The sequence below is a fragment of the Oenanthe melanoleuca genome, chromosome 9, assembly GCF_029582105.1.
Source record: "Oenanthe melanoleuca isolate GR-GAL-2019-014 chromosome 9, OMel1.0, whole genome shotgun sequence".
Lineage (NCBI taxonomy): Eukaryota > Metazoa > Chordata > Aves > Passeriformes > Muscicapidae > Oenanthe > Oenanthe melanoleuca.
In genome coordinates, this window is record NC_079343.1 from 20,787,415 (window position 1) to 20,797,725 (window position 10,311).

Here is a 10,311-nt window from a genome sequence, read left to right on the forward strand (position 1 = left end):
GCAGTTACAGTGTTGTGATTAAGCAATCCCTGTTCCTCCTTTTGCAGCTTTTGGTTTTTAAGTTTTTTATTACTTTACTCATACAGACATTGCTTATTTTACATTAATTTACAACTTTACACGAATTACATTATATTATGTATTACACACACAACCTGCGACGTGCACAGGACTCCTGCTCCCATCATCACAGCAAGCGCCACAGCCGCTCCAGCCCCAGAAAAAAATCCCACAAGCTTTGATTTTTCTCTGAGATATCATTTCTGGGCCAAGCTGAGGCAAAGAAAAGCATCCAAATGTGAGCACTGGTTCAGTGCCACCAGCTGGGTGATGGAGCTTGGCCAGCCCACAGCGTCAGACGCGGGCCCTGCTGTGGCAGCAGGTGAGTAAGAGCGGCGTGAGCAGCGCTGGGGACGCGGCTGAGCCTCCCCCGGCATGCTGGCAGCCTTCAGCAGGAGACACAGCAGGGCTCCATCCCAATCTGCTCCCAGCAGCATCAGGCATCAGGTGTTTGTGTCCCTGCTCTGCTCTGTCGCAGCTTCCCTACAGCAGTTCATCACAGACACAGATAGACCGGGAGAGCTTGGCACTGCTTTTCAGCAAAGTGCTGAGCAAAGATGTGTTTAAACTCTGCAAACAGAGGTCCAGCTCAGCCCAATGGCTCCATTCACACCTCAGTAACACCTCACCAGCAGCTGCAGCACAACTCAAGGAATCAATCAGGATCTGGGTATTTACCCCCAAATCACCTGTTCCTAGAGCTGAATTATCACCCATTGACAGGGCTTGCTGGAGGGGACAGAGACCACAGAGGTTTTACAGATGCTCTCAGGTCTTGAGTCACCGACAAGCCCTGTGAATTTAGCGTGAGTTTAGTTATTTTGGGAAATAGCCCAAAACCCAGGCTGGCAACAACTGTGCTCAATGCAGCTGCAGCTCCTCAGACCCCGCTGAAGATTGCACAGGCAGAGGGCTTGCCTGCAGGGAGAGGAGAAGGGACATTCTGTTTAGCTGCTCCTTAATAAACCAAATCCTGAGGATGGGGAGCCATGGAGGAGGAAGGTGCCAGTGGTGTTTCTGGCCAAAATGAGGCACACTTTGTACACTAAACCTGTGTAATATTAGTCTGCCCAGCTGTAGGGAGTTACAAAGGGAGGTAATGAAACAACACATCAGCAGAGATAGAGATGGCTGGTGGAGACATCTGGGATCCTTGGGGAGAGGGGCTGGGAATGCTGCCAGCATTTCAGCCTGCCCAACTGAAATCTTCCCAGGATGCTGGGAGAAGTAGATGGAGGGGGCTGGAGGCCCCTGTGGGACTGGCTCTGACACAGACCCAGGCCACACAGGGTGGCTGCTGCATTTGCTTTGGGCAGGCGACAATAACAGGGGCTCCCAGCCCTGGGGGAGCTCGCAGCTGCCTCCCCGCCGGGCTCTCTGGGAAAAACGAAACCGCCCGGGTTTGAGGAACCCGAAACTGCCGTGAGGTGCCGCCCCTGCGAGGCTCGGGGTGGGGCTGTGCCAGTGCTGAGCCGTCCCTGTGCCGGGACCCTCCTCACACGGCAGCGCAGGGCGCGGGTCCCGCAGCTCACACGGTTCCCTGCGCTTCTCCTGAAAGGCCGCTCGCGGTGGGACGTGGATCAGATCAGATCAGCTTGGACCGTCGGGGCTCGGCGGGGTCCCATCAGGTCAGCCTGTCCCTTCACGGTGGAGCTCAAGAGGCTCAGCCCTCTGCCCACGGGCGGGGATGGGAGCTCGGATTGGGCTCGGAGCCCTGCACACGGGCGGGGCTGCGGGGTTTGTCCCCAACCCGGCGTAAAATGTTCGGGGGTCCCGGAGGCGGCGTGATGCTGGGGGAGGCAGAGGGATGCGGGGCCGGAGCGGGGCGGGCATGCCCGGGCAGATGCCGCGCTGCCCATGGCCGAGCGGCTGCTTCCCTCTAGCGGAGACCGGGGGCTGCGCGCAGCGCCGCGCGTCCCTCCGCCCTGCGGCACGGGGAGGGCGGGACGCGGGGAAGGCGGGCGGCGCTTCCGGAGCGGCGGCGGAGGCGGCGGAGCGGTGAGAGCGGCGGCACCGCGCGGGGCGGCTCCGCATGCGGTCCCGGTTCCGGAGCGCGCGGGGGATCCCCGGGGAGGTGCTGGGGGCTCCCGCCTGTCCCGCGCCCCCGCCGGCCGAGCGGATGGGCCCGCGGGGAACGCGCCGGGTCCCGGGCAGAAGCGGCTCCTGCGGGCAGCGCCGGCGCGTCCCGGCGGAGGTGGCTGCGGGGTCCGCGGCGGCTCCGGGACCGCTGTGCCCCCGGGCTGGGCTGCGGGGAAGGAGGGTGAGAATAAGCGCCCCAGCTGGGCCAGCCGCCATTCCACGTGAGCCCGGGGAAGGTGTGGGAGTAGCAGTTCTGGCAGGGAGACAGTGTGCCCTGGAGCGGGCGCGGGAGGGCCAAGAAAGGGGAGGTGTTGTGAAGATCAGCATTAAACTTTATTCCATGTCCACAGTGTAAGATCGTCTGACTTGTAGCAATGGGAAGACCTAGGAAGGAGTCTGCTGGCACATCATCCCCCCGACCGGCTGCAACCGCCTCCAAAACTGCGCCCGCGGCGCCCCCACCTTCCACTTCAGCCACCCGAGCCAAGGCTGCTGCTGCAGGGAGCCAGTCCCGAGGCACTTCGGCTGCCAAGGCTACCACCCCCTCTCAGGGGCGGGGGACAAAAGCAGAGCCAGCTCAGCCGAGATCCACAGCATCCCGCGGAGCCCGAGGAGATGCTGGGGACAAGAGCAGAGCACCCGCCAGGAGTTCTACAACCCAAAAGGTGCCCGATGCCAAGGGAGCTGCTGGTCCTGCCAGAACTGACGTGTGTTCACAGAAGAAGCAGCCTGGGGCTGACCTGAGCAAATCCTGCGACCGGTTCCTGCCCCCTGTGAAGAGCCAGGACATCCCAAGGGTGGAGAAGGAGACCCGGGGCCAGCGGGAAAACCCCAAGTGGTACGAGTTGCGGGAGAACCGCATCACTGCCTCCGTGGCCCCCAAAATTGCCAACAGCAAGTTTGCCAACAGCAAGACAGACGAGGTGCCCAAATCCTACCTAAAAGAGGTGGTGGGCTCTGGCTCCAAGGTGCAGACCCCGGCCATGTCCTGGGGCATCCGCAATGAGAAGGTGGCTGTGGAGGCCTACAAGCAGAAATCACAGAAGGGGGGCAAGCCAGTTCAGGTGGAGGATTGTGGCCTTTTCATTCACCCGGAGAAGCAGTGGCTTGCTGCCAGCCCGGATGGGATCATCAAGGATCCAGCCACAGGGAAGGACCTGGGGCTGCTGGAGGTGAAGTGTCCCTACAAGCACAGGAACAGGACGGTGCGTGAGGCCTGCAAGGACAAGGACTTCTGCCTGGAGGTGAATGGGGATTCGTACGCCCTGAAGAAGAATCATCCCTACTTCACCCAGGTCCAGTGCCAGCTGGGAACCACTGGCTTCCAGCGGGCCGACTTCGTGGTGCACACCAACAAGGAGACGGCTGTGGTCCCTGTGGAGTTTGACGGGGAGTTTTGGGGGAAGACAGTGCCCAAGCTGGAGAAGTTTTACACGGAGGCCGTGATTCCCCACCTGGAGCAGAAGGCAGGCAGCTCTGTCTGTGCCAATGAGGAATAGACCACTGCCTCTCTACCTCGACTGGATACTTGCTTGGCTGCATAACTCCAGCTTTGTCCCTAGTATAGAAGTTACACAAGTTAGTTGCTGTTCTTAAACTGTTCACAGCCTTGGAACTGAAAAGTTGTACCAGCAGGACCCAGTTTGGTTAGGGTCCCCACAAACAGTGCCTTCTTGCTGCCCCAGCCAGGTCAGCACTCAGCCCCCAGAGCCTTCTTGTCCTGTCACCCTCACTGCATCCCCCACTTGTCCCAACAGCATGCCAGATGGAAGCTGACACACCTGCAAATGAAGCCAATGATATCTCTGTGTTTGAATTAGAGGCTTATTTTGTGGACAAAACTGGAACCCTTGGTACCTCAGTTGCTGTCGGGACTAATTTCTTATTGCACTCCAGAGTGGAGACAGAGACAAGGAAGGTTTGTCAGAGCCCAAGAGCAAAACTCTTCTTTTGAGCCAAACAGTGATGTGCCTTAAGCATCAGAGCAAGGGCACATGGACATCCTTCCTCCCTAAGCCATCGGACCTGCTGCCTCTGCAGAATAACCCATGACATTCCCCCTGAGACACCTGCAGGCTCTGGAACATGATTCCCACTTGAAGAGGTTGTCGCCCAGACCATGCACCTCCTGAGGACATACCCATGGAGCATCCCTGTAAACTGCAGCAGTGTGGAGAGGTGGTCATTGCCGAATTAAATATAGATGCACTGGTCTGCTTGTGTCCTGTTGTTTTTGCAGCTTGGGATTTACCTGGGGGAGTAGCAGGGCTTAGAGGTGTCCCTACAGCAGGTCCCCTCCCAGCCACAGCAGAAGGGAAGCATGGGAGCACTTGGGTCCCCGAAGCACATAAGAACCAAGGCCATTGACCTACGCCAAAGCCACCACTGTTATGGCAAAAGTATTTATTATATACATAAGACTCCAGTCACACTCCACAGGGCAAGGACCAGAATTCGCTATAATACAAATTAACTATAATACAAAGTAACTATAATACAAATTAACTATAATACAAATTAACTATAAAAACATAAAGCACTTTTGGGGCCCAGGCTTTCCACAGGAGGAGAGAGGCACAGGGACGAGCCTAGGGGCTGCTGTGTGACAGGGGCCTGTCCCACATCCTGCCCCCAGCTGTGGTCCCACAGTAACCAGATGTGCAAGTAGGAAAGAACCCAGTTAAGAATCATAGTCATGGGGACTGGCAGGTGGGGGCTGAGCTGAGTGTCACCAGGACAGGAGTGGGGCCTGCATCCCCCAGGGAAAGTGCAGAAGGCACATGGGCAGGGCTCTTTGGAGGGGCTGTGAGGAGGAGATGGGATCCAACAGTTAGTGCATGTGGGGCCCCAGGAGATCACAAACACTAACACACCACCCACAGGGATGAATATCTGGACCATCCTCCTATCCTCCCCACACTTCTGGGATAACCAAGCTCTATGCCAGTATGATCCTCAGGGAGGACAGCAGGGCAGCTTTCAGGGGCCAGAGGTGTGAGGGGGACAGTCTGGCCGTGTCCCAGCCCCTCCCCTGCCAGTGCATTGATTGTCTAAGTCTTCAGGGTAAAAAGGGGCCCCCAGCCTTCCTGCTCTGCAGGAGCATCAGTCAACGAGGCGCTTCCGGGGCACTGTCCGAGCTCGGTTCGAGCGGCGAATCTCCTGCTTGGCATCCCGGCACCGCTGGCAGATGAAAATGTCAGGCACGTTGGATTTGCGGATCTTGGCACAAGAGAGGTGGATCCAGGTAGCGCATTCGTTACATTCAATCATGGGCCTCCCTGCGAAGGGCTTCATGCAGAAACAGGTGATCAGATCCCAGGCATCATCATCTGCTCGGGGAGAGAGACACTGGTCAGACACCACCTTAGCAGCTGCAGGTCAGGTTATGGCCAGACCAGCCAGTTCTACTGGTGTTAAATGGGACAGACCCCCACTCACCTTCTGCTTTGGCGTTGGGAACTTCTGCGAATTCAACTGTTAAAGTTGCAAAAGGGGGGAAAAAAAACAAAATCAGGTAAGTAAGGCAGCCCTACACTCCACTTCAGGCCTATTTCAGGTCTGTACCACTTGCTCTGCAGAACAGAGCTACCAAAGGGCAGGTCAGCTCCTTGCCCTCTAGGTCCCAAAAGTATTCCTCTTGCTGGGAGCAGCTTGGGCTATCGACAGGCCCTCCCTGTGGCCAGCTGAGGGAGGGAAAATATTTGGCACTGGCTGCAGAAAAACAGGGCCCTCTGCAGTCCCCCAGACACTTACCACTGAGCTGGGAGGTGTCTCTGCTTGTATCTTCCCCTGTGCTTTGGTCCAAGGTATTACAGGGACTAGGGCTTTTCCTCTCTCCAGCGAAGGGGTCGTGCTCCTTAAGCTGAGGATCATCTGCTGGCTTCTCAGTTCCCTGTGCTCCGTACATCAAGTCCTTCTCCTCCATCATCGGCTCCTCCAGGACCGAGTTGGGCTGGGGTTCCCCAGGCGGGTTGAGGGAAGGTTCCAATAGCTCCTCTTTCACAGGAGACAGCTGTCCTGCCAGTGCAGCCAGCTGCTTCACCCCATCCTGCTCTGCCCCAAAGTCCTTCCAAGCACTCAGCGGCACCCTCTTCTTCACCTCCTGCTCCAAAATGCGTTTCTTTGCTGGTGGTTTCTTCCGTTTGATTTGCTGGGGCCGCACGTTGTAGAAGGCGGTGGAAAAGGCAGGGCTGTTCATTAGCAAGCCACTGCCCACAGCCCCCCTGGCCACAGCATTTCTGCTCTTCCTACTGTCCATTGGGATGTGGCCATCGGAGGAGTGAGATGAGGTCGAGCTGTCGCTGTCCTGAGTGCTCCCTGTGCTGTTCTGGGGGCTCATGCTGCCTCCGTGGGTCCAGGGCACATACTAGTGGCAAGAGGGGAAGATGAAGGATTAGCATGGGAAACCAGAGCACAGATATTTGGGGTAAGGACAGAATGGCTCTCCAGCAGTGTCTACCCAAACTTCAACGCCAGACTGGATGGGCCTTGAGCAGCCTGATCTAGTAGGTGGCACCCTTGCCCATGGTAGGGGAACTAGACGATCCCTAAAGTCCCTTCCCACCCAAACCAATGCATGACTCTTTAAGATTAGGGGCTGAGTCTGCACATAGCAGGGAGACCAGGAGAACCAGTGTCTTTGTAGAGGAACACTGTGCAAGCCCACTTACCTCTTCAGGGTATGGGATGTAGCCTGCATAGGCCAGAACGAAGGTGCAGAACTGGTTGAAATCCTCCACAGTTCTCCGCCGTTTCTGAAGCGGCTGCAACAAACACCACGAGTGGATTAAACTCCCGGGATATCCCAACCAAGCCGATATCACAGCCGGCTCTGGCGGCAGCCCTGGACCACCCGGCAGTTTTACAAGCACAGAATATCAAGGTCACCCAAACATCCATCCTTCCCCTAACTCTTCATCATCTGCCGAGGCAAATGCAGCCCTTCCCTTTAAACCCAGATCCGGGCGGGGTGGCGGCGGGGCTGGGCGGGGGGGGAGGGAGGGCCGGACACACGCGACGACACCGTGACGACATGCCGGGACACCCAGAGCCCGGCAGCGCCGGCGGAGTCTGGATCAGGGGCTCGGGGGCCCGGTGCCGGGATGTCCGCCCGCGAGCGGTGACTCCGGGGTGGGGGGCGCTGCCGGGACAGCGCTCGGGGCTCGGTGCCGCGGGGGGAGCGGTGGGAGAGCCGGGCGCCGCCGGCAGCACCCGGGGCAGTCCCGCAGCCCGCGGCCGATCGAGGGAAGCCGGGGCTGGGCCGCAGCGCTGCCCCCGCGGCGGGGCCGGGGACGGGAGGGGGTGTCGGGGCCGGCCCCCCGCGCCGCCCGTCCCCGCGCCGGGCACCTGATGGCTCCCAAGATGGCGCCGCGCTGCCGGTCCTGCCCCGGCCGACCGGCCCGGGGGGACCCCGCCCCCAAAACCGACACCCCCGCGCCCGCGGCAACCGCGCCGGCACGGGACCCCCGCTCCCCCCGGACAGCGCGCAGCACCCCCGCTCCCCCTCCCGCACACGCGCACCCCGGCGCCCCCGCAGCCCCCAGCCCGCCCGGCCGCCCCGGGCCCCTCACGGGGACCCCGAGCGCCGCCGCCGCCTCCCCCGGGGCAGCATCCCCCGCCCGTGCCCACAGCCGCCCCCGAGGGCTCCTCTCCCCCACGGGCCCCGCGGGCACACACGGAGCCGCTCCCCCCGCACACACAGACACTCACACACGCAGCGAGCCCCCCCGGCCCTCCCAGCCGAGCTCCCCCCTCCAGCACCAGCACCCTCCGCACAGAGCGTTCCCTCACGAGGCCCTCCGCCACACACGGCCCCCTCCGCACACAGACACACACGGAGGGACCCACGAACCCCCCCGCACACACAGACACCGACGGACCCACGAACCCCCCCGCACACACACGGCAGCACAGAGGGGACCCCCCCGTACAGCCACACCGAGGGCCCTCCTGTACACACACGGAGCCACACAGAGGGCACCCCCCTCCCTACACACACACAGAGTGAACCCCCCCGTACACACACGGCCACAGAGAGAGGAGAGGAGCCGCCCGAGCACTCAAACACACAGGGGACCCCCTCCCCCTTTCACACACGCACACAGGGGACCCCCCCAGCACGCACATACACAGAACGGACTCCCCCCCGCACACACACAGGGGGACCCCCCCGCACACACACGGCCACACGAGCCCACCCCCTCCGCGCACACACACACACGACCCCCCCTGCCCCCCAGGGCACCCCCGCTCCCCGCGGCGGCCCCGCACCCCCGATGCCCAGCACGCCACCGCCCCCCAGCACGATCCGCTCCCCGCCGCCCCGCTCACCTCCTCGGGCGCCGGGGACGCGGGGCTGGGCACGGGGCTGCTCCCCGCCGAGCACGGCCCGCCGCGGGGACAGGGCTCCGCCGGCTGCCCGCCGGCGCTCATGCCGGTGCCGGTGGCTGTGCCGGTAGCAGTCCCGGTGCCGGTAGCAGTCCCGGTGCGGTGCGGTGCGGTGCCCGCCGCCGGTGGGAGCGAGGCTCGAGCGCCGCCCCGGCCGCAGGGGCGGGACCACCTGGTGGCGGGGAAGGCGGGGAAGGCGGGGCCTCGCCCGGGCCGTCCCGGTGCGGGGGGGTGCCGGTGAGCGTCCGCCCCTCCCGGTACCGAACAGGGGAGCGCAGCCGGGCTGGACCCGCCCGGACCCGCCGCCGCCGCCAACGGCAACGCCGGGGCACCGCCCACCGCCCGCGCGGGGTCGCGGCTCATGGAATGTTGGGGCTCGGGGGGAACTCCGCGTCCGAACGGTCCCCGCGCGCCCCGCCCCGCCGGGCTGCTCCGTCCGAGCCGGCCGGGAACAGCTCCAGGGCTGGGGCATCCACTGCTGCTCCGGCCAACCTGTGCCGCTGCCTCTCCGCACTTCCAGGGAAGAATTTCATCCGAATATCCAATGTAAGTGTCCCCTCTTTCACTTTAAAGCTCTCCCCTCTTTTCTCATCCCTATCCGGCTGAGTAAAAAGTCACTCCCTCTTTTTTTAAAATATGTCAACAGCAAAAGCCACCCCAGAATTCACATTTACTTATTACTGGATGAAGACGGGCACCCCACAAGCAGGTACATAGACAAGGCAAAGATTTTTAATGCCTTCTTCACTCCAGCTTTCAACACCAGTGATGGGCTCTAGGGGTCTCTGAGCTGGAGGACCATAGCTCTGAGAATAATAAACTCAGTCAATCTCAAACTTGTGCAGGATCTGCTGTTCCAGCTGAATCCCTTTATAGGGATGGTGTATGGGGCCTTATGGAATTCATCCAAGACTATTCAAAAGAGCTGGTGGATGTCATCATGAGACCTCTCTCAATGATTTTTGAACTGCCATGGGAATCTGGAGAGATCCTACTTGACTGGAAATTGGCAAACATTTTCCCAGTTTTCTGAAAGGGCGAGGGATGATCCTGGGCACTATAGGCCCGTCAGTCACATTTCATTGCCTGGTAAAATTACGGAGAAGATTATTCTGAGAGTTATGGAAAAAATATCTGAAGGACAATGAAGGCATCAGTCACAGGCAGCACAAGTTCCTGAGGGGAAAGTTCTGCTTGAGAAACTTAAATTCCTTTAAGGACAAGGTAACTCAAGTAGTTGATCTAGGGAAGCTTTGATAAAAAATTTGTAGTTTAGTAAAGCTTTCTATTCTGTCTCTCCCAGGATTCTTCTGGACAGAATGTCCAGCACATGGATGGATAAATACATTATGCGATGGGTGAGCAACAGGCTCATGGGTCGGGTTATAGTGAATGGGGTGACATCAGACTGGTGACTGGTCACTAGTGGGGCTCTGCAGAGCTCAATTTTAAGGCCAATGCTCTTCAAATCTTCATAAACAACTGGGATACAGGATTTGAAGATACACTGAATTTGCCAGCATAGCTGAAGCTGTATCAGCAGACCCGCCCGACCAGGCAGCCTGTAGTAGACACCAAACACAGGCTTTTTCTGGAAATGTCCTCGATTTTTACCCACAGGCTTTCAGCCTCTTCATGGCTGTTACTCAGACGCAGCTCTTTACTATCTGTCCCTTCCTTAGAGAGTCCCAACACTGCTGCCTCTCTTTCCCATTCTCTCTTCTGAATTGTAGCCCTCCATTGCAATGTTCCAGTTGTGTGATGCATCTGTTTCTTTGATAGCAA

The 10,311-nt window shown here is 59.6% G+C and overlaps 2 protein-coding genes and 1 long non-coding RNA gene across 8 annotated transcripts; 2 read left to right on the top strand and 1 right to left on the bottom strand.

Moving 5' to 3' along the window:
* Positions 1 to 1,474: 1,474 nt before the first annotated feature.
* LOC130256974 (uncharacterized) lies at positions 1,475 to 4,352 on the top strand. 5 transcript variants are annotated; one of them, XM_056499156.1, is made up of 2 exons: positions 1,475 to 1,688; positions 2,490 to 4,352. In XM_056499156.1, exon 2 carries the CDS (start codon positions 2,514 to 2,516, stop codon positions 3,636 to 3,638), a length of 1,125 nt encoding a protein of 374 aa, XP_056355131.1. In that variant the 5' UTR covers positions 1,475 to 1,688; positions 2,490 to 2,513; the 3' UTR covers positions 3,639 to 4,352. The 5 variants fall into 5 exon arrangements, with proteins under 5 accessions (XP_056355131.1, XP_056355130.1, XP_056355129.1 ...); XM_056499155.1 differs by lacking the exon at positions 1,475 to 1,688 and adding an exon at positions 1,960 to 2,058; XM_056499154.1 differs by lacking the exon at positions 1,475 to 1,688 and adding an exon at positions 2,065 to 2,360.
* A 171-nt stretch (positions 4,353 to 4,523) lies between these two features.
* LOC130256708 (PHD finger protein 13-like) lies at positions 4,524 to 8,971 on the bottom strand. 2 transcript variants are annotated; one of them, XM_056498574.1, is made up of 5 exons: positions 8,470 to 8,971; positions 6,810 to 6,902; positions 5,893 to 6,505; positions 5,578 to 5,613; positions 4,524 to 5,468 (listed from the first exon to the last, which is right to left on the bottom strand). In XM_056498574.1, the coding sequence occupies exons 1-5, from the start codon at positions 8,887 to 8,889 to the stop codon at positions 5,242 to 5,244; spliced, it is 1,389 nt and encodes a 462-aa protein (XP_056354549.1). In that variant the 5' UTR covers positions 8,890 to 8,971; the 3' UTR covers positions 4,524 to 5,241. The 2 variants fall into 2 exon arrangements, with proteins under 2 accessions (XP_056354549.1, XP_056354550.1); XM_056498575.1 differs by lacking the exon at positions 5,578 to 5,613.
* An 11-nt stretch (positions 8,972 to 8,982) lies between these two features.
* Positions 8,983 to 10,214, top strand: LOC130256710 (uncharacterized). Its single transcript, XR_008841172.1, has 2 exons — positions 8,983 to 9,072; positions 9,173 to 10,214. It is a non-coding gene; the product is annotated as an uncharacterized LOC130256710 (long non-coding RNA).
* Positions 10,215 to 10,311: the final 97 nt, after the last annotated feature.

Bases quoted from the DNA above. Each gene is read 5' to 3' on its own strand.
- LOC130256974 (XM_056499156.1), top strand. From the start codon at position 2,514: ATGGGAAGACCTAGGAAGGAGTCTGCTGGCACATCATCCCCCCGACCG.
- LOC130256708 (XM_056498574.1), bottom strand. From the start codon at position 8,889: ATGAGCCGCGACCCCGCGCGGGCGGTGGGCGGTGCCCCGGCGTTGCCG. The intron at 6,506-6,809 runs GTAAGTGGGCTT...TCTTGCCACTAG, and splicing joins ACATCCCATACCCTGAAGAG to TATGTGCCCTGGACCCACGG. The intron at 5,469-5,577 runs GTGAGTGGGGGT...CTCCCCGAGCAG, and splicing joins TCCCAACGCCAAAGCAGAAG to ATGATGATGCCTGGGATCTG.